The 27,853-nt window shown below is 50.6% G+C and overlaps 2 protein-coding genes across 5 annotated transcripts in view; one reads left to right on the forward strand and one right to left on the reverse strand.

Annotated features, from left to right (window-relative positions):
- LOC102443998 (uncharacterized) overlaps positions 1–600 on the reverse strand; it is a 30,193-nt gene extending 29,593 nt beyond the window's left edge. For 3 of the 4 annotated variants that reach the window (XM_075912894.1, XM_075912893.1, XM_075912891.1), the window contains exon 1: positions 507–600. The gene's annotated coding sequence lies outside the window, so the exon portion shown is untranslated. The remainder of the gene's footprint in view (positions 1–506) is intronic. The other variant, XM_075912892.1, reaches the window with a different exon arrangement.
- Positions 143–27,853, forward strand: LOC102444919 (uncharacterized). The gene is made up of 9 exons (XM_075912854.1): positions 143–342; positions 1,070–1,535; positions 3,968–4,198; positions 4,900–4,922; positions 5,620–5,735; positions 6,913–6,972; positions 8,879–9,079; positions 25,421–25,534; positions 25,825–27,853. The coding sequence occupies exons 2-9, from the start codon at positions 1,164–1,166 to the stop codon at positions 26,916–26,918; spliced, it is 2,211 nt and encodes a 736-aa protein (XP_075768969.1). The 5' UTR covers positions 143–342; positions 1,070–1,163; the 3' UTR covers positions 26,919–27,853.

Here is a 27,853-nt window from a genome sequence, read left to right on the forward strand (position 1 = left end):
ACTCACAGCGGTGGGCACAGACCGGCAAGGGCGGCACGAGAACCGCTGCGCACGCGCAGTGCCCAGATACGCGCTCACAGCGGTACAATCTCTCAGGTGACCAACCAGAAGCGCTGGGCGAAGCGAGACTGGCCCACGTGGGCGTCTCCCGGTCCCGCCCCCGCAACAAAGGGCCGGTCCCAGGGCCCCGCGCGCGCACCCGCCTCAGCCTCCCCCGGCCCCTGCGAAGCCACGAGGGGCCCAGAGCGAACCCTGCAACCCCAGCGGCGCGCGCCGGCCCCGCCCACCTCGGGACACTCCAACCCACGTGCGGCCCAGCTCGGGACACCCCCCTCCCTTCAGGTCGGAGTCCGGCAGTGAGATTCCCCCCCCCCCCCGTGTTGTTACATGCGCTGCAAATCGGGCGGGCGGCCCGGGCTCCGAGAGGCGGAAGTAGCCCGGTGATTCCCCCCCCCTCCTCCGAGGGGGGCGTGTCCAGGCGGCTCCGAGTCTGAGCTAAGACTTACCGCAAGGGTCGGCCCGGTTTCACTGACCTGCTGCGCATGCGCAGTGTGACGGCGCCACCCCCATTCTGCTTCGCCGCTGTCACTCCCGGCCCTGCTCGTGCCCCGCCCATCCCGCTGCGGCCCGCTACTAGGGGAAGGTAGCGGAGCTCGTTGTGGTTGCTGCGCATGCGCCGCGCTCCCTGGGCCACGCGCCGTTGGGGCCCGTTATTCGCTGGGGGAGGGGAAGTCGCGGTGGCCGCATCCCGGCGTCAGGGAGCTGTGGGGGGGAGGGGCCGTGACCCGCCGTCTTGAGCTGGTGAGTCCTGCTCTGGGTATCGGGGCCGGCCCGGCACTGCCCCCCCCCCCTTCGCCTCTGCGGTCGCGTCACAAACATTCAGCCCCGCGCGCTTTAAGCGCCTCCTGATGCGAGGGGGGGGGGTCTGGCATGAGGGGCGCAGAGACGGGGGGGGTCTGGCTGGGGCAAGGTCCTCGGGGGTCCAGGGGAGGCCCTGGCGGGGGCAGTGTGTGAGCGAAGCTTTGGGGGATTTTTTTTAGTTTTAAATTTTGATTTTTTGTATCTTCAGTGCTGGTGCCTCAGACGGCCGCCCCCGGACCCGCCCCCCCATTGCTGAGCTCCAGGAAGTGACACGTCCCCTGTCCCCCAGCCCAGAGGCAGCCATGGCTGCAGAGAGCCCCGTGGAAAGTGTCTGGGAGGAAGCGGCGCGTCCCATCTGTCTGGAGGATTTCACAGCCCCTGTCACTCTGGAGCGTGGGCACAATTTCTGCCAGGCCCCCCTCAGCCCGCAGGGCAGAGACACTGAGCAGCAGGGACCCCTCCGGTCCAACCAGCAGCTGGCAAACTTGGTGGAACTAGCCAAGCCGCTGAGTTTCCAGGCAGCAAAGAGAGCAACATGGGGCAGGGTGTGTGGGGAGCACCAGGAGGCTCCGAAGCTGTTCTGCAAAGAGGATCAAACTCCCATCTGTGTGGTGCGTGACAGATCCCAAGCTCGCATGGTGGTGCCCTTTCAGGAAGCTGCTCAGGTGTACAAGGTACAGAGTTGCTGTCCAGTGTGATGGGAAATAACATTGGCTTTTAATTACAGGCTAATTTCACTGACTGTTACTGGGCACAGGTGTGACACGGCTCCTTAAAGCCTTCATGGTACAAGAGATGCTGTAAAAAGTAAATGCTCTGGCTTTGTGGCAACTTACGTCAAGTCTTTACAAATACCTGATGTGGGAAATGTTTCTTTGAGGCTCTAAGTCCTGAAACCCAACCCTCACTGGTGACAGGAGGGGTGCTTGTACAAGTTAAAGTGTTAACAATCAGAGCAGTTTAGACTGCAGGAGGTACAGGCCACTCTGTCAGTGACCTGTCTTGGGATTGAAGAAGAGGAGGTTACAAGCTGTTTCTGATTGGATGAACAGGAACAATAATCTGTCATTTGCCTTATAGATCCATAATGGAATCTGGGACCTGCACAACACCTAGCAAGGGAAAGTCCCTGCTCTGAGCAGGTCACAGTCCAGTTAGACAAACTGTGGGAAAGGAAGGTGGGGCAGCAAGTTGTTCATAGTCACCAAACACATCAGGGATAGCATTTAGTCCTGAACCCTGGTTCAACTATTAGACTACACTGCTCCCTGCCCCTCAGCATCACTGAACAGTGATGAAGTGTGGCCCTTTAAGAGAGAAAGATGCCTTGATAAAACCCTAGGCCCAGCAGGGAGAAGAGGTTTCCCACTGGGATGCTGAACTTATGGGGGTTAAACTCCGATGCATGAATTGGCAGTAGAGGAGGTTGCTGGGCTGGATGCTGTGTGGGGCCCATAGCAGGGCTTCAGGAAGTGCAGGTACATGCCAAATACAACTAGGATTCAGTTGGATTGTAGCAAGAGTTCAAACTGGTTAACTGCTAATGTTTATCAGTGCCAGTTACTGGTTAAACTCTCCACTGCCCCAGCAGTACCTGCTTGCCTCTGGCAACTAACATCAATCTGCAGCTGCTTGGAGTTCCCATTGGCCAGCAGTTCTTGTGGTCACCCCTGGCAGACTTCACGAGAGATCCCTGGCCCCAGGAGAGCCCATTTCTACTACCAGCTCTGCCTGGCAACAGGTTAAAAAATATTGTCACTTTTAAATTGTAATCAGTTACATAAGGGGTTCTCAAACCTTGTGATACCGCGACCCACTAAAAAAAAGGTGGGGGGTGGGAGCCAAGTTGTTAAGCAAAAATTGCACCAGTTTGTGACTGCACCCACTCCTCCCTTGAGCCAAGCCCCCCCCCCCCAGCACCCTTCCATCCCGGTGCACTCCTTCCTGCCCCTGAGGCAGGTATCCTCAGTGTCTGGAGCTGCGCTCCAATCAAATCTCCCCCCTCCCCTCGCAGAGCTAGGCATGGAGAAAGAATCTTACTTTTAAAAGTGTCTGCTTCTGCCACTGGCCCACTGCCTCAGCTAGCAGCTTGCAGGAGAAGCATCATGTAGCAAGCTGCTGGTCTCTGCTGGTCAGGTGCCACCCAGCCTGGCACCAGGCAACTGCCCCCTTCTTCCCCTCCCCCTCTTCACTAGATTCTGTGGTGCTTCTCGCTCCCCCGCCAGACGCAGCAGGGGAAAATTGGGCAGTGTCTGGAGATGCCGGGAAGAGACAAATGGAAAAAAAATCCCAACCAAACCAAAAAAAACCCAAAACAATAGATCCAGCTGAGACTCCCCCCGCCGTAAGTTGGTCGCGACCTACAGTTTGAGAAACGCTGGGTTACATGATGAGTGTTGTTAACCACCTGCATCATTCTTTACGAAGGTGCCACCACCCTTACAGGTGTCCTGCTTCATCCGCAGTCTCCTCCATTGTCTTTTTCTATGGACAAAGCCACATTCAGGGCTGAGTCCCTGCTGGTCAGGGGCAGAACTCCACAAAATTGGGACTCTCTTAAAGGCAGACAAAGGGGCTTCCAACATCTGATGGGGTTTGCCCTCATGCTGATTTCTATTTCTTCAGGAAAAATTGGAGGCCCATTTGAAGACTCTGAGGTAGGAGAGAGAAAAGCTACTGAGAAGGAAAACAGCAGCAGAAGGGAAAAGCCAGTGCCCTGAGCATCCATGTCACTGCATGAGTTAATGTCCAGCCTTTGTGGCTTTCCCAGACAGTCATTAACATGTTTGCTTCTTTTTCCTCCATGGGTATCTCCGTCAGGCTGGTGCTGAGTCCTGCCTCCTGCTGCTCTGGTTCTGAATTCCCAGAGCCCATGACTAACAACAGATGCTGCCCATGACAGACATGGGAACATCCGTTTCAGAGGGACACAGGCCAAAGGAGATGCTGGGAGAGACGCCTCTGCCTAGTAACCACAAAGTAGAGTCAAATGTTACAAATTGTAGGGTTTTCCAATAAATTCTTCCTGCTGCGCACTCAGCTCCCCATGAAAGGGCTCTGGGCTCACTCTATGCCCCTGACCAGCTCTTTCCCTGTTTTCACACAGAAATGGACCCAAGCAGAGAGGCAGATGATTGTGGCCGAGTTTCAGCAGCTGCGGCAGTTCCTGGAAGAACAAGAACGACTCCTGCTGGCCCAGTTGGAGAAGCTGGACGAGGAGATTTGGAGGTTCCAGACTGACATTTTCAGGAAACTCTCCGTGCAGATTTCCTGTCTCAGCGAGTTGATTGGTGAGCTGGAGGGGACATGTCAGAAGCCAGCAAGTGAATTCCTGCAGGTGAGACTGAGGGAGAAACATCCCAGCTCCCAGCATAGGGAAGGGAGGCTCCTGAGTCACAAGTGCTGGAGCCCAGCTGCCACATCTCACTGTAACACCTTGTGCATTGCTGCCACGTGAATGATTCTTGTGCTTGATAGAGTTACAGGCACAGAGGATATGTCTACACTGCCACCCTAGTTTGAACTAGGGTGGCTAATGTAGGCATTAGAAGTTGCAAATGAAGCCCGGATTTAAATATCCCGGGCTGCATTTGAATTTTGCCAGGCGCCGCCATTTTTAAATCCCCCTTAGTGCGGACTCCGTGCCCGCGGCTACACGCAGCATGGAGTAAGTAGTTCGAATTAGAGAGCCTAATTTGAACTACCTACTCTGTGCCGTGTGTAGCCGTGGGCACGGAGTCCGCACTAAGGGGGATTTAAAAATGGCGGCGCCCCGCAAGATGCAAATGAAGCCCAGGATATTTAAATCCGGGCTTCATTTGCAACTTCGAATGCCTACATTAGCCACCCTAGTTCGAACTAGGATGGCAATGTAGACATACCCAGACCTATTAGAGATGGCAAAGCCCCATTTGCTTAGGGGATCCATGTTCCTGGGGCCAGGACAGGGCTTCTCTTCCCAGGTTTGCAAAATCCCTTCCCTAAGATCCCCTGTGTGTCCAATGGGGCTGAGATTCTTTTCTGTGTCTTCTTTTCTAGGACATCAGAAGCACCCTTAGCAGGTAAGTGGCTCTCACTCCCCTCACACTGCACAGAGCAGGGAAAGGGCTTTGAGCAGATGTTAGCACCACATCTCCTCAGGGCTGTACAGCCAGGTGTTAGATATGAATATCTCTGACTCATTTAATTCTGAGAGTCTCATCCTCGCACTTTAGATTCTGGAATTCCTCAGTCAGGGCAGAGTCTGACCAAGTGTTTCCTAGAACTGTCACCTCCTTGGGGACTGGCTGCCTTAGGACTGTGGGGTGGGATATGGGCCTGTCACTGCTGAGTATTGGGCACATTCAGCCCAGGGCAGTAGGGACTAAGTCTGTCCCTCCCGAGGGCTGTTTGGAGACCTGTGTGGAAGGAGCTGGGTTGAGGGGAGCTGGTGTCTCAGTCTAATCCCTAGTGGACAGATTCCTTCAGCCCATCACATGGGAATCTCCTGTCCCTCAGCATCTGGAGGCCAAGGAGTGAGTTGACCTTGGAGAATCAATTCCTCTTTAGTCCCCCAGCCAGTCTCCCCCAGGCCGGAAGTGAAGAACAGAAATGGGACCTTTGAGGGGAAGGTTGCATGGCTATGGGATGTGTTGTCCCTGTTCTCAGGCTGGGAGAATTGGAGGAATTCTAATACCAAACCTGTTAGAGCTGAGACTTACTAGCCAGAACTTACTAGCAGTAAACGAAATACAATCACATGGAATTGTTTCTGTCCAGGTGTGAGATGGGGCAGTTCCAGCTGCCAGAGGAGATTTCCCCTGAACTGGAAGAAAAAGTCAGCTGTTTCTCCAAGAAAACGATTGCGCTATCAATGACTCTGAGGGAGTTCAAAGGTACCTACAAGGGATGGATGAGGGGAAAGTGGTTCAAGTATCTGAAACTATTGAATCTGGGCTCTGAAACCAACCTTCCCCTGCCTCAATTCCCACATAGAGAATGATGGTGCCATCACTCTGCTGTCCTTAGAGGCACTGAGCGAACAGACCTAACTGCTTGCAGATAGAGCCAGCGGTTTGCAAACTCTGAACCTCCCATTCTGAGATCAAAATATTTAAAGTTACTGTGATGGCAACATGTCCCACCACCACAGCTCCAGGTTATGATAAGAAGCAATAAGTGTGTAGGGAATAATTCCGGACACACTGGGTGCAGGTGAAAACAAGCAGAGGCTTTATTGTACACCAGCGCTGGTAGAGTACCACCCAGGGGTTAACTTGGTTAGCACTAACTTAATCAAAACATGCATTAAATTATATAGGCAGCAGATGGACGGAGGGGAAGTGATTTGATACGTCTAGTGGCAGAAACATAATGAGCACGTAAGGTAATAAATTACAAGGTTATACAGTATCTCCGCCCATTGCCAATTAAACATGTTATCAATAATACAAGTAGTTATTCCTAACAAACTAAATGAGCCAATATAAACAAAGGCCTGTTGGGTGGCAACTCTGTCGGCTGGAAATATAATACGTCTACTGCGGGGGTGATATTTGGGATCTAAGCTTATTTTTAAGGAATAAAGAAGACAGTGAAAATAATTCCCGCGCAGTTTGTTTAGGCATCAGTCTGGGCCTTATCAGAGTGAGGCCTTCTTGTAATGTGGTTGCCAGGGCGACCATGGTCAAGTTAACTGCTTATGCAGTAAATTCTCAGGCCTTGAATTTAGGATTTGAATGGCAATTCTCAGCAAGATACCATGGACTGCCTCAGTTTGCCCCTACAAAGGGAATGAGAAGCCAAGAGGGAGGGGGTGAGGAGGGAAGAGTAAATCTCATTTACAGCTTCTCTCTCCTGGGACAGGGGTGATGCTGCAGGGATATTGGCTCCATAGCTGGGAGGTGCCCGAGTTAGAAAGGAAATGACAGTTTCAGACTCTTTCATACTAAATACCTGAGTGTGTCTGTCTGTCTGGTCTCTGATACAATTCAAACGCAGAGTTCAGAGTGGGGACATTGTTATAAACAGGAGAGCCTGGAATCTCACCTCTCTTATCCCTTCCCCCACTAGACACTCTGCCCTCTGCACTGGAGAGAGCAAGAGGAAAATCCCTGGGAGCTTTCAGACAAGGTGAGTTTGCAGGTGGAAGTTCTTTAAATGATGAGAAATTCCTGTGAAAACATCTTCATGAGATTGACATTAAAGTTACCAACCAAACCCAGCAACCATGGTGCTCACAGCCTTAAATCTCAGCCAGTGATCAGTGAGGAGACCCAGAGGCACTGCATGGAGACCTGTGGACACTTGGAGAAAAACTGGTCTATGGGTTTGTGATGCTAAAAGGGTAAATTTAAAGCACACAAAAGACAGCACCTTCAGGCTCAGATTTCACTACTCAGTTTCAATATGGTGTTGCTTTCAAACAATAATTAGGCCGAAAGGCTGAGAGCTGACTGGCTTCCATGGTATCAGTTTGTTCAAGGCAAGAAACTGCTAAATCCCCAAGGGCTGTTAAGTCTAGTGTAGGCCTGAGCAAAATACAGTTCATGGGTCGGATCCACCCCACCAAACCATTGGGTCCAACCCACAAATACCGCTCCCCATCTGAAAGCCACTCAGAAAGTGACTCTGAGCCCGGAGGGAAGAAAGGAAGGCTTTAGGAGCTGCTGCCACCCCCAGGACAATCTCATTGGCCAGTTTTTGACCAGAAACAAAGCACCACGCCAGCTCCCCTCTGGATCATAATTATTCACACACCCACATGGCCCTGCAGCCTGTGAGAGTGTTGGGCATGCTTCTTGCCTGCCTGAGGTGCATGGCCTCTGCCCAGGAGTCACTCAGATAAGTCTCCTGTCGAGAGTTTGCCTCTGACACCCCAACCTCTGCCTTCCCTTTATCTCTGCTCCCCACTCCTGCCCCCCGCTTTGCATATCCGAACTCTGTCCTCCTCCTGCAACTATATTTTCAAGACCCCTCAGTGGTCAGAAACCCACAGCCCCTTATTTGTCCACTAAATGACTTCTCTAAATTAAAATTACTTTAAATATCTAATGAGTAGTTGGCTAATCCAGTGTCCTAGATCACAGCCTGCCTCCTTCACCCAAACTGCCTCCTAGACCTCTGCCCCCCGGCCCATCTGTCCTGCATCCCAAACCCTTACCCCAAGGGTCCTCCTCCCTACACGCTTTCCAGATCCTGCATTAATGTCTTGTAAGAGTGCAGCTCTCAGCCACATTCCATTTGGCCCCCCATCAAAAGGAATTGCTCATCCCATCGAGTGGATTCGTTCCCACTGAGCCATGTAAGTGAAAGCTGAAGCTAGACTATTTCAGACAAGAAAAGAGGCACAAATGTCTGATAGGGAAGCGGATTTGCTGTTGAAACAAATGAGCAAAGAACTGGTGGATTCTCCATCTTTTGACTGGGGGACTTTCTAGAAAATACACTGTGGGGAAACAGAGCTTTGTGCCTAGGTAACTGGACTGAGTGTAATGGCTTGTGACACTGAGGGGGTCAGACTGCATGACTAAAGATATCTTCTGATCCCATGAATCTTAAGATCTCATCCTGCTAACACTCAGCATGTGTTTAATAATAAGCATCTGAATGGTGGTGTTAACTTCACTGACTCTGTTTTGGAAAGGGTTTATAATGTCTCTGTCAGATGAGAGAGCAAAGTTTGTGCTGCAAATCCATGAATGAAGACTAAGGGTTTTAAATACAGCAGCCTGCATTTAATCTATGTCCATGTCCAGGTAGATGAATACGTGGCTTATCAGAAACACTGGGTGCCGATAACTATATCCCGTTATTGCAGACACAGTAATGTTGTAACTCAAGCCAGATACGGAGAGAAATGAATATGGATTTGGGATCTAACTCCTATGCGCTGTTTATGGAATATCTAGACTAAAGCTTTTGCTCACAATGGCAAAGTCTAGCACATGTCACCAGGAACAGTGTGGGGAGAATGGGGGTGTGGAAAGGATTAAAGCCCCTTCTGAATTGTCTCCAATTCCCTTTCTCCCCATACCAGGTTGCAGAACACCCATGTTTGACTCCAACTCAGCCTCTAGCCTGCAGAGCCAGGGACAGGAAATGGCCGAGGCGGAGCTGGTGAGCTTCGAGGAGGTGGCTGTGTATTTCTCTGAGGAGGAATGGGCTCTGCTGGACCCGGGCCAGAGAGCCCTCTACAGGGATGTGATGCAGGAGAATTATGAGGCTGTGACCTGGTTAGGTAAGGATTCCTGTCCCCTTGGGTAACAGAAGCTGGGTGGGCTCTGGAGCAGCTGGGTTGGGTTTGGTTCAGGTTAATTCATTGCCTCTGCCCCCAATGTCAGGAGTATCTGCCCCAATAATCCTGACAGTGAAAGACTGTCCGTTCCATGTCCCCTCCCAGGGAAAGCAAGTTCAGGGAGATAAGAATGATGCTGCTCTTCCCACAGCTGAGGTCTCAGTGCACTTCCTTCCTATCTTGCCCACTTTATGCCTTGACTGGAGGTGTAAGTACCAGAATTCTGGGTCTGGCTGCTCTTAGTGCCTGCAGGTTCCCCTTGTGGTAGTGTGCTGAGCCAATGGAAGCAGGGTGCAGGTCCCAGAGTACTTCCCTACCTGTAGCTAATCTCTGACATGCTGGTTCTTGCCAATGGGAGGGGCTGGATGCTGGAGCTGAGGAAGGTTGGATGAGGCAGTTCATGCTCTGCAAGTGTTTTGTGGGAAGTGGCTCGATAGTAGATAAATGTGAGCAGAGCTCTGCTTGCATTTCAGGTACAGGCTGGGTTTCCTTACAAAAGTTCAGTTTCATTGTCTCTGGGGCTCACTTGCCTCTGCGTGCAATGGAAATAAATCACATCATCTGTTTTGTCTTTTTAGAGTGAAATATCTTCTGGTAGGGACTTTTTCTTCCTGTGTGAATGTCTGGCTTTGTGCTCAGGTGACCTGCGTTTAGTTCTCTGCCTGTCTCGGACTTCCTGTGTGACCTTAGAATCATAGAACCATAGAGCTGGAAGAGATCTCAGAAGGTCATCAAGTCCAGCCCCCTGCCCTGGGCAGGACCAGTCCCAGCTAAATCAACCCAGCCAGGGCTTTGTCAGGCCGAGTCTTAAAAACCTCTAGGGATGGAGACTCCATTACTTCCCTAGGTAACCCATTCCAGTGCTTCACTACTCTCTTAGACTAACTGAAGAGTAGGAGCATAAGCTTTCGTGGGCAAAGACCCACTTCATCAGATGCATGTCAACCCATGCATCTGATGAAGTGGGTCTTTGCCCACGAAAGCTTATGCTCCTACACTTCAGTTAGTCTATAAGGTGCCACAGGACTCCTTGCCGCTTTTGCGGATTCAGACTAACACGGCTATCCCTCTGATACTACTCTCTGAAAGAAATAGTTTTTCCTTATATTCAACCTGGACCTCTCCCACCTCAACTTGAGACCGTTGTTCCTTGTTCTGCCATCCATCACTACTGAGAACATCCTTTCTCCAGCCTCTTTTGAACCTCCCTTCAGGAAGTTGAAGGCTGCTGTTAAATCCCCCCTCACTCTTTGCTTCTGCAGACTAAACAGACCCAACTCCCTCAGCCTCTCCTCGTGGGGCATATGCTGCAGCTCCCTAAATCATTTTGGTTACCCTCCGCTGGACCCTCTCCAATGCGTCCACATCCTTTGTGTAGTAGGGAGCCTAGAACTGGACAATACTCCGGATGTGGCCTCACCAGTGCCAAATAAAGGGGAATAATGACATCTCAGGGTCTGCTGGCAATGCTCCTCTTAATGTAACCTAATACGCCATTCATTATCTTTCTTGGCTACAAGGGTACATTGTTGACTCTCATCCAGCTTTTCATCCACTGTAATCCGCAGGTCCTTTTCTGAAGAATTACTACTTAGCCAGTAGGTCCCCAGGCTGTAATAATGCTTCAGATTCTTCTGTCCCTAGTGCAGGTCTCTGCGCTTGTCTTTGTTGAACGTCATCCATACCTCCAATTTGTCTGTCACTCGGGACCCTATCTGTGCCCTCAAGCATGTCTACCTCTCCTCTGCAAACTTGCTAAGGGTGCAATCCATCCCCTCATCCAGGTCATTAATAAAGATGTTAACCAAACCCGTCCTAAAACCAAATGTTGGTGCACTCTGCTAGTAACTGACCGCCATCCTGACATCGAGCCATTGATCACTACACCTTGGGCCCGACCTTCTAGCCAGCTTTCTATCCATCTTGCCGTCCATTTATCCAATTCACATTCCCTTAAATTGCTGGCAAGAATATTGGGGGAGACCATATCAAAAGCCTTGCTAAAGTCAAGGTATATCACATCCACTGACTTTCCCATGTCTGCAGAGCCATTTACCTCATCATAGAAGCTTATCAGGTTGGTCAGGCACAACATGCCCTTTGTGAATCCATGCTGACTATTCCTGATCACTTCCCCTCTTCCAAGTGCCTAAAAATGGATTCCTTAAGGATCCCTTCCATGATTTTTCCAGGGACCGAGGTAAGACTTGCCTATATTTCCCTGGATCGTCCTTCTTCCCTCTTTTGAAGAGGGCACTACATTTGCCTTTTTCCAATAATCCGGGATCTCTCCTGACCGCCACCACTTTTCAAAGATAATGGCCAAAGCCTCCTCAATGCCATTTGCCAACTCCCTCAATACCCTCGGATGCATTAAGTCCAGACCCATGGATAGGTGTATGTCTAGTTTTTCTACATAGTTCCTAACTTGTTCTTTACCCACCAAGGTCTGTCCATCTTCATCCCATCTTGTGTCACTTAGTGCATTAGTCTGGGAGCTGACCTTGTCCGTGAATACAGAAGCAGAGAAAGCATTGAGTACTTCAGCTTTCCTCACATCATCTGTCACTAGGTTACCTCCTTCATCCAGTAGAGGCCCCACACCTTGTCTGATCACCTTCTTCTTGCTAACATGCCTGTAGAAACCTTTCTTGTTATCCTTCACATCCTTTGCCAGTCGCAATTCCAATTGTGTTTTCGCCTTCCTGATACGCCCCTGGCATTCTCGAGCTATACATTTATACCCCTACCTGGTCACTTGTCCAAGTTTCCACTTTTTGTAAGCTCTCTTTTTGTGCTTAAGTTCACCAAGGATTTCCCCTGTAAGCCAATCCGGTCTCCTACCATGTTTCCTTCTCTTGCTACGCATTGGGATGGTTTCTTTCTGTGCCTTCAATAAGGCTTCTTTAAAAGATTGCCAGCTCTCCTGGACTCCTTTCCACTTCATGTTAGCATCCCAGGGAATTTCTGCCCATCAGGTCTCTGAGGGAATCAGTCTGATTTTCTGAAGTCCAAGGTGTGTATTTTACTACTCTCTTTTCTTCCTTTGGTCAGGATCCTGAAATCTACCATCTCATGATCACTGCTTCCCAGGCTGTCACCTGCCTCCACTTCCCCTATTACTTCCTCCCTGTTTGTGAGCAGAAGGTCAAGTTGTGCATGGCCCCTGGTTGGATTCTTCAGCACTTGTACCAAGAAGTTATCCCCAACATTCTCCAAAAACTTCCTGTATACTGCTGTATTGGTCTCCCAGCAGATGTCAGGATGATTCAAGTCCCCTATGAGAATCAGGGCCTGCGATCTGGAAGCTTCTCTCAGTTGTTCAAAGAAAGCCTCATCTACCTCGTCCACTTGATTCGGTGGCCTGTAGTAGACACCAACCACAACATCACTGCTATTGTTTGCACCTTTAAACTTAACCCATAGACTCTCAACAGGCTTTTTTCCCCTCTACATACTGGAGTTCTGAGCAATCATAGTGCTCTTACATATAATGCAATTCCTCCTCCTCTTCTCCCCTGCCTGTTCTTCCTGAACAGTTTATATCCTTCCATGACAGTGCTTCAGTCATGCGAGTCATCCCACTAAGTCTGTTATCCCAATTAAATCATATTTCTTGGACTGGGCCAGGACCTCGAGTTCTTCCTGTTTGTTGCCCAGGCTTCTTCATTGGTGTACAGACACCTCAGATAACCAGTTGATCACCCTACCTTCTCCATTCGAATCAGGGGTCCTTCTTTGCTGCTCATTCCTCTTTGCATTCCTTCCTAGTATCCGACTTTCCCACTCCCCTCAGGGTTTTGGTCACCATCCCCCAAAGAACCTAGTTTAAAGCCCTTCTCATTAGGTTTGCAAGCCTGCCCACAAAGATGCTTCTTCCTCTCTTTGTTAGGTGGATCCCATCTCTTCCTAACAATCCTTGTGCTCGGAACAGAGTCCCTTGGTCGAAGAAACCAAAGCCTTCTCCCAGACACCAGCTGCGCAACCACGCATTTACTTTCTCAATTCGAGGCTCCCTGCCCAGTCCTTTCCCTTCAACAGGGAGGATGGACGAGAACACCACTTGCGCTCCAAATTCTCTGATCCTTCTTCCCAGTGCTACATAATCCGCAGTAACCCGCTCAAGGTCATTCTGGGCCATATCATTAGTTCCCACATAGAGAAGCAGGAAGGGGTATGATCTGAAGGTTTGATCAGTTTTGTAAGACACTCAGTCACATCCTGAATTCAAGCTCCCAGTAAGCAGCATACCTCAGTCCCTCTTAGAAGGGACTCCCCAACCACCACCACCCGTCGTCTTCTTATGGGGGTGGTGGTTGTGGAACCCCCATCCCTAGGACTATGCATCCCATGCCTTGCAGTAGATGGTGTTCCCTTCCTGTTTCTTCCTTGTGAGGTCCCTTCCAAAGCACTCACCACCGCAGAGCCTGTGGAGAGAGCCTGAAAGTGATTACTTACCTTTATAGCATTGGGGGATTCCTGTGCTGGCCTTTTTTCCCCTTCTAGACATTACCTGCTGCCAGTTCTCTTTCTAGTCCTGTACTGCCCTCTTGACTCTTCCGCCTGCCGTGCTTCCAGGATTAAATGCTGCCTTCTGTCAAGGAAATCTTCATCCTCTCTGATCTAGCGTAGGGTCGACACTTGGGCCTCCAGTCTTCAAGTCCCATGGAGTACGTCTATACTTGCTCCCTATCTTAAGATAGGGCTGCAAATGTAGGTGACCGAAATCGCTAATGAAGCTGGGATTTAAATATTCCGTGCTCCATTAGCATGATTACGCCCACGTGCTAGTTCGAATCACAGCTGATTGAAACCAGGAAATGCGCGCTGGGATGTGGTAGTTCAAACCAAAGCCCTTGGTTCGGACTAACATTACTCCCTGTGTGCGATCACCTCTCTCTTTAATAGCTATTATAGTGTGTCCTTGTTTCTCAGGGCTGGGAAGGATACCTACACTAAAGAGGGGTGATGCTTAGTTCCATATGAGCATCCCGATAGCACAGTGGAGTCCTGATTTACACCAGAGTTCCCAGGTGCTGCTGTGATTGATAATTTTGCTTCCTGCAGCAACTGCAGTGCCGTATGAATTGCTGCTAGTGCCACAGTGCTGTTATGGCTGTTCAGGGCAGCTTTTTCTGGAGCTCTGATGCCAGTGGCACTGTCAGAGCATGCGGCTTGCCCATGCAGCACAGCCCAGGGTTGCCGCTAGGAAAAACCCAGACTCCATTCGGAGGCTCAAGATGCTCAGCCAAGTTTGTGAAAAGGAGCAGGGTGCTAGTGTCCCAGCTCCTCAGGCACAGATATAGTGAGACTTGTCCCAACCCAATAACAGTACCAGCACAGTCAGCAGTCAGAATGTTGCCCCTCAGCCAGCATCAACTTGCCCCTCCTGTGACTTCTCTCATATAGTGTGAGAGACAGTCCCTTGGTAGCTCCCTGGGGTTCTATGCTTCTTGGCAGATACTTGGGCACCTCAGAGACTCACAGGGCCCCCTTTGTTGCCCTGGGATTTCCCTGGAGGCAAGGGTCTCCACTTACTAAGTTATTCTCATCACAGGCTAGTCATTGGGGTTCACCATTTCCTTGCTTTGCTTTGCTCCTTGTGTGCTCCCGCCCCACCCTGCCAAAACAAAAACAAAAAAAAACCCTTCCCTCCTGCTGCCTGAGATGAATCATTTTATGGGAACCTGGAGGCCTTAATTGGCAGCAGGTGCTTAATTAACTCCAGCTGCAAGCTGCCTCCCAATTAAGCCTCTATTTATTATCCTGGCTGCTGGGCTATGTTCATGTGAGGCTAATTTAGACACCAGAAGGCATTAACTCACCTCCCAACATGGCTGCCTTCTATAGGCTTTTGTAAACCTTCCATGAGGCCTCGGTAGCTCCCTGCTTTTGGGGTGCTGTATTTTCTCCTGCACTCCTCTGCTCTTCCTTTTGGAGAGGGGATGTCTGTAGGCGGGGTGGGTGGGGGGGCTGCTGTTTTTGTGGCAGGCCTGACTACTCTTACATTTTGGGCCAGGCCCCTTTTTCCACCTGCCTTTTGCAAGCAGCTTTCCCCCTGTCGCCTCAGCTAGTTGCTGAGGGTGCAGGGGGGTTGAGGAGAGTCTCTGTTGCCCTGCCTTTGGGTGGGGAGAAGCCCCCCTCACATCTCCCATCTTCTTGGGAGTCTATTTATGTTCCTTTTGGGGTTTTTTCACGTCTGCAAGCCTGAATTCCACCATTCCTGCAGCTGCCGCTTTCCCTGAGGCCGAGGAGGCATCTCTTCACTACTTGCCTTCCTTCTCCTCTGCTTGTCCCATCTACCCTCTTGTGTGCCCATACCCCATCCCCATTCTTCTGTTAGGCGCTTAAGCTTCCCCCTCCTTTTAATTACCACACACACAGCTTCACTTGTCCCCATGTTCTTTAAATAATAATTTACCCCGCATCTCCCCAGTGCAGCCAGAGGAGCCGCTCTTTCCATTCAGTGCTGGGAGCTGTACTCCTTACTTTTTTTCCCTTCTCTTTTCTGAATCATCGCCCTCCCACCCCACTTCTAGCCTAGTTGGGAGGGGGGGAGCAGTGAACCGCCTTTCTTCCCCTTCCTGTTCCCTCCCCTGGCATATTCGGTCCTCTCCTAATTGGTTGTTTGTCCTTCCCTCCTGACCCATGACCATGATGGAGCGGTTGTCTGGTGACACCCCTGCCAAACCTTTCCCACTCTCCCTAAAAACAACAGTCCCTCCGAGGCTGCCAGGCCCTCCGTCACTACGGTGGAAGGGGCGGACATGGACGAGGACCCCGGGGCTTCGACTATCCCTGCCACGGTACCTCTAGAACTCATTGAAGAAGCTCCCCTGAAGGGTAGGAAGGGCCAGCAGACCAAGAAGGGCAAGAGCTCTGCCCGGAAGGCAAAACCTGAGTTGAGGGCTCATTCCCTGGTCATTGCCCCCATGCAGGCCACAGCCCCCTGTTCCTTCCACCAGCTCTGGGGGCGATGGTATCCCGGCCCCGAGGGAGTATGCCCAGGTAGCTTCCATCCCCCCGCCTCCAAGAATTCCATCTCCGGTGGGTGCGGCCCCTTTCCCACCCTGACCAGGAGGCACGGGGTCCATTGTCTCCTTGTGGAGACCTATGTACTGGTGTTGGCAAGTGTGGTGGGGCCTGTGGCTGTGGTGGCAGCCTCTAAGATGTTCAGGAAGGTGGTATTCTTTCTGACATCCAAGGCTGCCACCCAGTGGCGGTAGGGGGAGTCCATGTTCCCCTCAAGCCTTTGGAGGACCTGGGCATATGAGTGGTTTTGTCCTCTGTTCTTCCCTTCCTCCCCGATGCAGCCCTATTGCCTTTCCTCTCCACCCTCGGGAGGCCTCTGTCAATCCTGAGTCCCCTTCCTCTAGGCTGCAAAGACCCTACACTCGGCTGTGTCCTTTCCTGTTGCCGGCAGGTTTCTATCCAACTACTGTCAGCGGGACGTGGCGGAGAAGCCCTAGAAGGGTCACTTCTGGTGCCCCATCAATGGGCCCGGTACCAGGTGTACTACACCATGGGGGATGCCCGGTGTTTTCTCTGTTGGGCAGCAGGGCACATCTGAAGGGGCTGCCCCCTGGCCCGGTTTGGAGAGGCACCCGGAACCCCCAACACCTGGGAGGGCACTGGCCCCACAATTGCCAGTGGCCCTGAGTGTCTGGACCCTGGGGTTGCCCCTCCTCCAGTTGTGACTGTGGTCAATCCAGCTCAGGCTCTGAAGGGCCCAGACGAGCGTGCAAGTGCTGCAGCCACTGCCAAAAGTGGCAAGGCTAGGCCCACGGAGGAGAGAGTGACGGGACTTGGGCAGGACCTTGGGACAGGAACCCACAAGGGGAGAGGCAATTCTTAGTTCTGAGTGGAGCGCAGGATCAGGTCCAGGAGATAACCATTACAGGACCGCTTGGGAATAGTGACCATAATATAACAACATTTAACATTCCTGTGGTAGGAAGAACACCTCAGCAGTCCAGAACTCTGGCATTTAATTTCAAAAAGGGGAATTACACAAAAATGAGGAGGTTACTTCAGCTGAAATTAAAAGGCACGGTGACTAGAGACAAATCCCTGCAAGCTGCATGGAAACTTTTTAAAGACACCATAATAGAGGCCCAACTTAAATGTATACCCCAAATTAAAAAACATAGCAAGAGACCTAAAAAAGAGTCACCGTGGCTTAACCACCATGTAAAAGAAGCAGTGAGGGACAAAAAGGCATCTTTTAAGAAGTGGAAGTCCAGTCCCAGTGAGATAAATGGAAAGGAACATAAATGCTGTCAAATCAAGTGTAAAAATGTAATAAGAAAAGCAAAAAAAGATTTTGAGGAACAGCTAGCCAAAAACTCAAAAAGAAATAACAGTATTTTTTAAGTACATTAAAAGCAGGAAGCCTGCTAAAAAACCTGTGGGTCCCCTAGACAATCAAGATATAAAAGGAGCAATCAAGGACGATAAAGCCATTGCGGAGAAACTAAATGATTTCTTTGCTTCAGTCTTCACGGCTGAGGATGTTAGAGAGATTCCCAAATCTGCACTCTCCTTTCTGGGTGACGAATCTGAGGAACTGTCCTGGATTGAAGTGTCATTAGAGGAAGTTTTGGAACGAATAGAAAAACTTAATGTTAACAAATCACCGGGACCGGATGGCATTCAGCCAAGGGTTTGAAAAGAACTCAAATGGGAAATTGCTGAACTATTATCTGTGGTTTGTAACATATCTTTTAAATTGGCTTCCGTACCTAATGACTGGAAGGTAGCCAACGTGACACCAATATTTAAAAAGGGCTCTAGAGGCTATCCTGGCAATTACAGACCGGTAAGTCTAACTTCAGTACCAGGCAAATTAGTTGAAATAATAGTAAAGAATACAATTATCAGACACGTAGAAGAACATAATTTGTTGGACAAAAGTCAGCATGGTTGTTGTAAAGGGAAATCATGCTTTACTAATCTATCAGAGTTCTTTGAAGAGGTTAACAAACATGCAGACAAGGGGGATCCAGTAGATACAGTATACTTAGATTTTCAGAAGGCCTTTGACAAGGTCCCTCACCAAAGGCTCTTTTGTAAATTACATTGTCATGGGATAAGAGGGAAGGTCCTTTAATGGATTGAGAACTGGTTAAAGACAGGAAACAGGGTAGGAATAAATGGTAAATTTTCAGAATGGAGAGGGGTAACTAGTGGTGTCCCCCAAGAGTCAGTCCTGGGACCAATCCTTTTCAACTTATTCATGAATGATCTGGAGAAAGGGGTAAGCAGTGAGGTGGTAAAGTTTGCGGATGATACCAAAATGTTTTAGATCGTCCAGACAGAAGCAGACTGTGAGGAACTCCAAAAAGATCTCACCAAACTGAGTGATTGGGTAACAAAATGACAAATGAAGTTTAATATGGATAAGTGTAAAATGCATATTGGGAAAAATAACCCCAACTATACATACAGTATGATGGGGGCTAATTTGGCTATGACAGATCAGGAAAGAGATCTTGGAGTTATCATGGATAACATACACACAGTATGCAGGGGCGGTCAAAAAGGCAAATAGGATGTTAGGAATTGTTAAGAAAGGGATAGAAAACAAGACACAGAATATCTTACTGCCCCTGTATAAAACTATGGTACGCCCACATCTTGAATACTGTGTACAGATGTGGTCTCCTCACCTCAAAGATATTTTGGCCTTGGAAAGGGTTCAGAAGAGGTCAGTTAAAATGATTAGGGGTTTGGAACGGGTCCCCTATGAAAAGAGGTTAACGCGACTGGGACTTTTCAGTTTAGAAAAGAGGAGACTGAGTGGGGATATGATAGAGGTATATAAAATCATGAGTAGTGTGGAGAGGGCAAATAAAGAAAAGTTATTTATTAGTTCCCATAATAAAAAAACTAGAGGACACCACGTGAAGTTAATGGGTTAGCAGGTTTAAAACTAATAAAAGAAATTTGTTTTTCACACAGCGTGTAGTCAACCTGTGGAACTCCTTGCCAGAGGAGTCTGTGAAGGCTAGGACTATAACAGAGTTTAAAGAGAAGCTAGATAATTTCATGGAGGTTATGTCCATAAAAGGCAATTAGCCAGGGGATAGAATTGGTGTCCCTGGCCTCTGTTTGTCAGAGGCTGGAGAGGGATGGCAGGAGAAAATCACTTGATCATTGTCTTTGGTCCACCCACTCTGGAGCACCTGGTGCTGGCAACTGTTGGCAGACAGGCTACTGGGCTAGATGGACCTTTGGTCCGACCCAGTATGGCTGTTCTTATGACCTACCTCAGGGGGAGGTGTCCTTTTCCCCTGCTCCCTATTGCCTGCCCTCTCTTACCCTCCCACTGCTGCACTTGTTTCCTGTCTCTTCCACCATTCTGGCCCAGCCCTTTTACTCCAAGGGTTGGGAACTTGCTATGAGAAGGCACTGTAAGTATGCCTGGTGTTCTACCCCACCTACTGAGGGGGAGGACAACCTCTCTGAACCTATGGGAGTGGACTCTGGAGCCATCCCTCCCTATGAGCCTCTGGACACTTCACAGCACTGTGGGGCAGTTGAGGTGACCGCAGAGGTTGCAGGAGAGGTGAACTCCTCCCTCCTAGGGTTCCTACAAGAGGGGGAAGGCATGGAGGTGGCTCTCACTGTCCCCCGCCTCCACTGAGAGGGCAGCAGCTGACCTTGACACTGAGAAAGATCACCCCCTGGTGGCGGGCAGTGGGCTCACCTTCCTCTGTTAGCAGGTGGAGACTTTGGGGTTGACCCTGGTTGCCTCATAGGGGGATTACCATGCCCTCGAAGGACAACAACAACTGTCCTCTACTTCCCCCTCTGACCCGCTGCTATCCTTTCTCCCTGCCTCTGAGTTACCCAAGGGTGAGACCATTTGCTTGGCCATCAGCCACACTTTGGCTGTGACCATCAAAACCCTGGAGGTTCTCAGTGGGCAGGAGCTACCGTTATTGTCCATCACCCCTAACACTGAGGTCTCTAGTGCTGCACCTTCTGGTACTGGAGCCCAGCGCTGGGGAGATGTTACCTATCCCTACTGTTGCCACTGATTCACTGCCCTGCGAGGAGGCACCACATCCTGGCACCTCCTCTGCTGAGGCTTCTTGCCGTGCTCCCTCTCCTAGCCCCTGCTGCACTCTTGCTCCCTGTTCAGTCCCCCTTCCAGTTGAGCTTCCAAGCCCTCTTCCTGCTCCCCTCGTCCTTGTCTTTTCCCTAATACTCCACCACTTCCTCCCACTACTCCCCTTCCTCCCTTTCCTGATCTTTTGCTTGACCTCTTTTCCTCCCCTTATTTTGTTGCTACTGCCCCCAGGGTTGCCATGTTCAATCCAGATATTGGCCCACGAGAGGCGGTTTTCGTTGCTCCTGCTCCCAGCCCATCTGGGGCTGTTCTTCCTCTGCCACTGTCTTCCCAGCAGGAACTCCAGAGGCCCTGTGTCGATGGGTCATGGGGCTCATGGAGGGCTCTGGCCCCAAGGTGTTTGAGGGCCCGAAGCCAGACATGCTGAAGGGTGAGATGCATGTTTTCTTGGAAGACATTAGTGGCTCCAAGAACAAGGTTGCTCTCGCCCTTCAGCACTGGGGCGATTTCTATCTTGCCTTACAAATGGTAAGGGCCCTCTTGGGGGACGGTAAAGGGACTGGGCAGCAGGAGGCTACGCACTACCAGCGGGTCCTCAGCTTCCATGACGCCCTACTCACTTTCGGATACGGTCCAATCGGGGCCGCTGACACTCCTGACGGCGAGGATCTTCCCCAGCCCTCTTGATGCTGGCGCTCATCTATACCACTTTAAAAACCTGGGTCTGCGGGTTGGGTCTCCACAGATGTCAGGTACTCTCTTCCTTCGGAGGGGGGTACTCTGTCATGTTCTGCAGGAGACGCATACGATTCCAGCCGCCGAGGCTAGCTGGCGGCTGGAGTGGGGGGACAGGATTTATTTCAGCCACCTGTCAGCCAGTCAAGCTGGGATGGCTACCCTGTTCCCGAATCTGCAGCCCTAGATACTAGAGACTGCTGAGGTCATGCTGGGTCACCTGCTGCATCTCCAGGTTTGGACAGAGGGGCTGACATTTAAATCTTGTTAACGTCTATGCCTCGATGTCCAGCCCAAAGAGGCTATGCTTTTACCAGCGGGCATCTGTCTTCCTTGAATCCTTGTGAGTGCCTGGTCCTGAGTGGAAATTTCAACTGCACCTCAAGGAGTGGGACCATATGGGGACCGAGCAGTGCCCAGCCACCACAGATGTTCTCAGGGAGATAATAGGCTATTACCCCCTGGTGGACATCTGGCGAGACCTCCACCTGGGCGGGGACACGGTGTTTACCTATGTCTGGGTGGTGGGTCATCGGTCTTTCCACTCCTAGTTGAACCACATTTATCTTTGTCATCTCTTCTGGGCCCACTCCTGGAGCATTAGGCCGGCCCCATTCTCGGACCACCAATTTGTGGCCATAATGGGCTCTCTTTCCTTGGAGGGGCCAGGGCTAGCCTACTGGCATTTCAATAACAGCTTGCTGGAGGATGCAGGCTTTGTAGCATCCTTCCGGGAGTTCTGGCTGGTCTGGCACTGGTGGCAGTGCATCTGTCCCTTGGCACGGCAGTGGTGGGATGTGGGTACAGTGTGCACATGGCTCTTCTGCCATGGACCAGGAGAAGGTGTTCGACTGCATGAACCATGGGCCCCATTTTGTGGGGTTTCTCCAAGTGCTGTACACCTCTACAGAGTGCTTGGTCAAGCTCAACTGGACCCTAACCACACTGGTCAGCTTCGAGGAGTACATCACAGCTGTCTGCTGTCATGCCAGTTGTACGGTCTGGCCATGGAGCCCTTCCTCCGTCTCTTTCGCAAGAGGTTGATGGGGTTGGTGCTTCATGAGCCAGAGATGAGGCTGATCCTGTCGGTGTATGCCATTGACATGCTCCTTTTGGTCCAGGATCCAGGCGACCTGGCAAGGGTGGAGGCTTGCCAAGCCATCTCCTTGATGGCCTCCTCTGCCCGGGTCAGCTTGGTCAAGAGTTCTGGCCTAGTGGTAGAGGCTGGGTGGCAGGCGGGCTCCTTCCTAACCATACTTCAGGCCATCAAGTGGAGCGCGGGTCCGCTGCTCTATCTAGGTGTTTTTCTCTCTGCCATGCATCCCTCTCTGCTGGAGAACAGGCAAGGTTTACAGTTCAGCATGGTTGAGTGGTAGCAGAGATAGACAGGACTCCTTTGGTTCCTCTCCGTCCGTGGGAGAGCACTGGTGCTTAACCAATTGGGCAGTCCATACTCTGGCACTGTCTCAACACCCTGGTCCCATCCCCAGGTTTCCTGGCTCATATCCAGCAGCTAATGCTGCATTTTTTTCTGGCCAGGACTGCACTGGATCTCTGCAGGGGTTTTCCATCTCCCCCTGGAGGAAGGAGGGCAGGGCCTGATGTGTTTGCATACGTGGGTTCATGTCCTCCACCTCCGGACCCTGCAGAGACTCCTATTTGATGCAGATAGTCTAGCGTGGAACACACTTGTGCATGCTTTTCTTTGCCGCTTCTGAGGGCTCCAATATGACAGGCAGCTCTTTTATTTGAGAAGTCTTCTGTGAGACCTATCCAGGCTGCTGGCCTTCTACCAGGACCTCCTTCGAACCTGGAAGCTGCTTGTGGCGACCAGGTCTTTGGGAGCCACCATAGGGGGCAGACCTCCTCATGGAGCCCTTGCTACACAATTCCCATCTACATGTGCAGGCTGCGGAGTTCCCCTCGGTGCACCAGAGATTGGTCCTGGCAGAAGGCACCAGAGTCAGAGACCTCCTGGACTACGACTGGGGAGACTGGGTGGATCCTCGGGCGCTCACTCAGTGCATGGGGCTCTCCACCTTACGTATGCCTCCTTGCATACTTCAGGGAGTGAAGGACACTTTGCTGCACACTGCTCGGGTGTACTTAAGCAGGGTCCTGTGAGAGGGTGCACCCTGCCCACCTCTCACCCCCGGCCCTCCTGATCTCTCCATCAGCCCCCATCCACATGTACCTTCCAGACCACCTCCCCCTTATCACCCAAGCTGGCTGTGCATGTTGCATCCGAGCCCCTTCTGAACCATGCCAAAGAATCACCTGTACACACTTGTGCTTCATGCTTCACTTCCCCACCCTCATGTCCCACCCAGACACCAAGTGGCGGGAGCTCCTACCACCAGTGGTAGGAGTGGGTGGGGAGCCCCGGTGGACCAGCCTCTATTCGACCTTGGTTCCATGGCTCCCCGAGGACATCAGCTGGATAATCCTGTATGGTGTGGAGAGCACAGGCATGTACTTGGTGCAGTTCACCCCTGTTGCCAAGACTTGCCTCTTCTGTGGCATGAGTGAGACCCTGGCACGCATCTACCTCTAGTGCGCTAGGTTACAGCCCCTCTTTTGTTTCCTCTAGAACCTCCTGTTGAGGTTTTGGCTACACTTTTCACCCCACTGGTTAATTTATACACACCCTATTCATGGCCCCACAAAGCGGTGGGACCTCCTGTACAACCTCCTCATGGCTATCGCCAAATTGGCAATCTACAAAACCAGGGAGAGGAGGTTGGCTGGTGGAGGGGTCTGTCACTGTGGGGCCTATTTCTATTCCTGTATCTGATGACGTATCCGGGCAGAGTTCCAATGGGCAGTGTTCACTGGGTGACTTGAGACCTTCCGAGGGCAAAGGGTGCTGTCCGGGGTTCTCTGCTAGGTATCCCCATATGGTTCCCTCTATTTTAGCCCTTTGACCCTCACACCCATCCCTGTTTTCTCAGTATTTGTCCTGTGTAAGCAGTTGGTTTTCTGGGCTCTATAGACCCTGCCTGTAGGCTGGGCGGAGGTCCTTTAGATGTGGGCATACTAACACCAGGCCATCTCCCAGTCACCAAATAGTATCAGAGTCACATAGTTTGCAGGCTGTATTCTGCCACATTTGACTCAAGATGAATGTTGCATTCCAGATGTTGCTACCCCCTTAGCCTTCTGCCTGTTTTTTTGAACAAAACATCCATATCCATTATTCCCTCATGCTGCTCATGTGCGCAAGAGTCAGTGACTTTGAGCCATCTCTTAGGACTGTGTGTTTGAAATTGCTGTGGAGATCTGTGTATTGATTGACCTCCTCCTGCTCAGGTATGTGCTTGCCTGGTTAGTTGATACCCTTTGCCCCATCATTCTGCCAATGCCTGCCTGTTCTAGTTCAAAAATAGGAACATAAACAAGATAATCATAGTCATCCCATTAGAACATTCCCATTGACATGGCACACTTCAACAAAAGTTTCTTGCAGTTGTGTAACAGCAGGAGCACAATGATCTCCATGGTCACATCACAGGTGGATCATCTGAACACTAAATGAAGGTCCAAGAACGGGTGGGGCTGAAGCTATGAGGAACACGCTCAGAAGGTGTAAAGGTGATAGATTCTGTACAGCCCTGGAGGGGCACCAGATCAAAGGTCAGGCTGGCCACAAAAGCCCGACTGGGAAACCACACAACGGCTGCTGCTAGCAGAGTAGAATCAAGGCTGCAGAGGGGGAGCTGAGCAACAGCCGCAAGCACCAGAGAAGCAGCATGGCCCAGTTCTGCCCGGGCTTGCCCGGTGAGAAGCCTAGCACCACCCTGGGCAACCAGGGAATGGCAGTTGTGGGCGCTGGCAGGGCGCAACCAGACGCAGGCAATTGGGGTCAGTAGTATGGTGCATAGGCAGGACCTGAAGCAATCAGCCAAGTTTTCACTTAAATGCTCAGGCAACTTCCTCTGCCACCTCCTACCCCAAGTAGAGCATCTGAGCTAAAGATCAGGACAAGCCCAGCCCACCAGCCAGGAGTCTTGTGGACAGAGCTTTGGGGAGCTAGAGCTCTGCTGGGTCCTTCCTCTCCAAGTCCTAGTAACCTGCCATGTGGCTGCTGCTGTCTGAACCCTGCCTGGGGACCTTGGTGTCAGACCTGCAAGCCCTCAGTAGAGCTCCCCTTCTGAGCAGTGTGTTCCTGTCTAGTCCTGGGATGCCAGGGGGATGAAACGGGCTGTGAGGGGGACTGAGTTGTAGCCTAGAGAGTGCAGCAGAGTGCTCAGCTTCCCATGGGAATGAGCTGGGCCATTCCCAAGGCAGGAGGTGGGAGTGATTCACCTTTACTGCAGGTGAGTGTGTCCTGGGCTCTTGTACCAGCCAGAGCCCAGTCTCTGCAAAGTGGGGAAGGAGCCGCTCTGGGTGGGTGACTCAGATCCTGGCTTTGGAAGCAGTAATGGCACAGACCTTAATGAACAAGATCAGCACTTGGTTCATTGCTCTCCATACAGGATTTCCAGTCTCTGAAACTGATGTGGTTGCCTGGGTGAAGCGAGAGGAGGAGTTGTGGGTCTCAGATCCTCAGAGCTGTCAGGAAGGAGAGAGCATCAGCAACACCCACACAGGTGAGCAATCAGTTAAACTGACTCAAACCAATTTCTGTCTCTGAGATGTAACTTGTGTGTTTTCATTAAGTCTGTCTGTTCAGCTTGTCTTCAACTCCAGTCAGTCTGTGGTGGGTGGGGAAAGGCTGGTTTCTCTCCCCTGTGGAAGGGTTGTGAAGGAGGAGGATGAACTCAGCTCATGATAATTCAACCATTATTTGAGAGTATGCCCCTTTTTTTATTCCTCTTTTTTTCCTTTGAGATTATCATGGAGAATAACTCCTGTCTGGATTATTTCTCTATCCCAACAGGTGAGGGGATGCTGACTGAGAACTATAAGAGTCTTCAGCAGGAAGGACTGGAGCAAGTGGCTTTATGTGGGATGTTATTGGGAAGATCTGAAGAACATGTTTTACAGATATGTGAGCAAGGAGAGAGCTGTAAGATTCAGCATCGCCCAGAAAGACAGCAGGGAAACCATCCAGAAGAGGGACAGGGTAAATCCAGTCCTAGGAGTAGAGGGGAGAAAAGAAACACAGAAACTGTTCAACAGAAAATCCCCCATCAACAGTCACCCTGCTCTTATAGTGACTGTGAAACTCTTATTGAACATCAAAGTGCCCACACAGGAGAGAAGCCCTTCAAGTGCTCTGACTCTGAGAAAAGCTTCAGTGAGCACTCACACTTTACGAACCATCGGAAAATACATACAAGAGAGAGACCCCATTTCTGCTCTGAGTGTGGGAAAAGCTTCCATAGAAACTCTTACCTTGTTATCCATAGGAGGACTCACACAGGAGAGAAACCTTTCAATTGCTCTGACTGCGGGAAAAGCTTCAATAGAAGCTCAAACCTTGTTACCCATAGGATGACCCACACAGGAGAGAAACCTTTCAATTGCTCTGACTGTGGGAAAAACTTCATTAGCAGCTCAAAGCTTGTTACCCATAGGAGGACCCACACAGGAGAGAAACCTTTCAATTGCTCTGACTGTGGGAAAAACTTCATTAGCAGCTCATACCTTGTTACCCATAGGAGGACCCACACAGGAGAGAAACCTTACAATTGCTCTGACTGCGGGAAGAGCTACAATAGAAGCTCAGACCTTGTTACCCATAGGAGGACCCACACAGGAGAGAAACCTTTCAATTGCTCTGACTGTGGGAAAAGCTTCCATAGAAGCTCAAATCTTGTTACCCATAGGATGACCCACACAGGAAAGAAACCTTTCAATTGCTCTGACTGTGGGAAAAACTTCATTAGCAGCTCAAAGCTTGTTACCCATAGGAGGACCCACACAGGAGAAAAACCTTTCAATTGCTCTGACTGTGGGAAAAACTTCATTAGCAGCTCAAAGCTTGTTACCCATAGGAGGACCCACATAAGAGAGAAACCTTTGCTCTGACTGTGGGAAAAGCTACAATAAAACTTCAGACCTTGTTACCCATAGGAGGACCCACACTGAAGAGAAACCTTTCAATTCCTCTGATGGCGGGAAAAGCTTCAGTCAGAAGTCAAACCTTTTTAGACATAGGAGGACCCACACAGGAGAGAAACTCTTGACCTGCTCTGACTGTAGGAAAAGCTGCAGTAGAAGTTCATACTTTGTTAAATACAGGATGATCCACACAGGAGATAAACCTTTCAGTTGCTCTGATTGTGGGGAAAAGCTTCAGTAAAAGCTCAGACCTTGGTACCCGTAGGAGAATCCACACAGGAAATTCAGTTGCTCTGACTGCAGGAAAAGGTTAAGTCAGTACTCCTGCGTTACTAGCCATCCGATAATATGTACAAGAGTCACCTCATAACATCTCTGATTGCAGAAAAGGCTTCAAACACAGGTTAGACTTTGTTAAACATAAGACAACCCACAGAGGAGAGAAAACCAGTTAGCTGCTCTGACTGGGGGGGGGGGGGGGGGAAGCTTCAGTCAGAGCTCAAATCTTATTAGCCTTCGGAGGACTCATAGAGGGCATAAATCTATAACCCGAGTTCCCTTTAGCCTGTGTGGCCAGTTGGCTGTGACATACCCTATTAAATACCATGCCCTTATAGGGCTTTGGTGGGGAGAGAGACGTCTATCTACTGGTCTCAACCTTGACCCAGACATGCTGCGGCTGGAGGACAGTAGGCTATCCCATGGCCCCAGCCCCAGATCTACCATGGCAGGGAGAAGTGTATCTTTCTCCTCCCTCTTCACAGTAGCACTTAAGCTGGGGGAGCGAGAGCTTGTGGGAGTCTTCTCTCCTCATTATCGGCAAGGAGTCCAGTGGCACCTTATAGACTAACAGAAGTGTTGGAGCATAAGCTTTTGTGGGCAGACCCAGTAAGTCAGATGCA

The sequence above is a fragment of the Pelodiscus sinensis genome, chromosome 31, assembly GCF_049634645.1.
Source record: "Pelodiscus sinensis isolate JC-2024 chromosome 31, ASM4963464v1, whole genome shotgun sequence".
Taxonomy (NCBI): Eukaryota; Metazoa; Chordata; order Testudines; family Trionychidae; genus Pelodiscus; species Pelodiscus sinensis.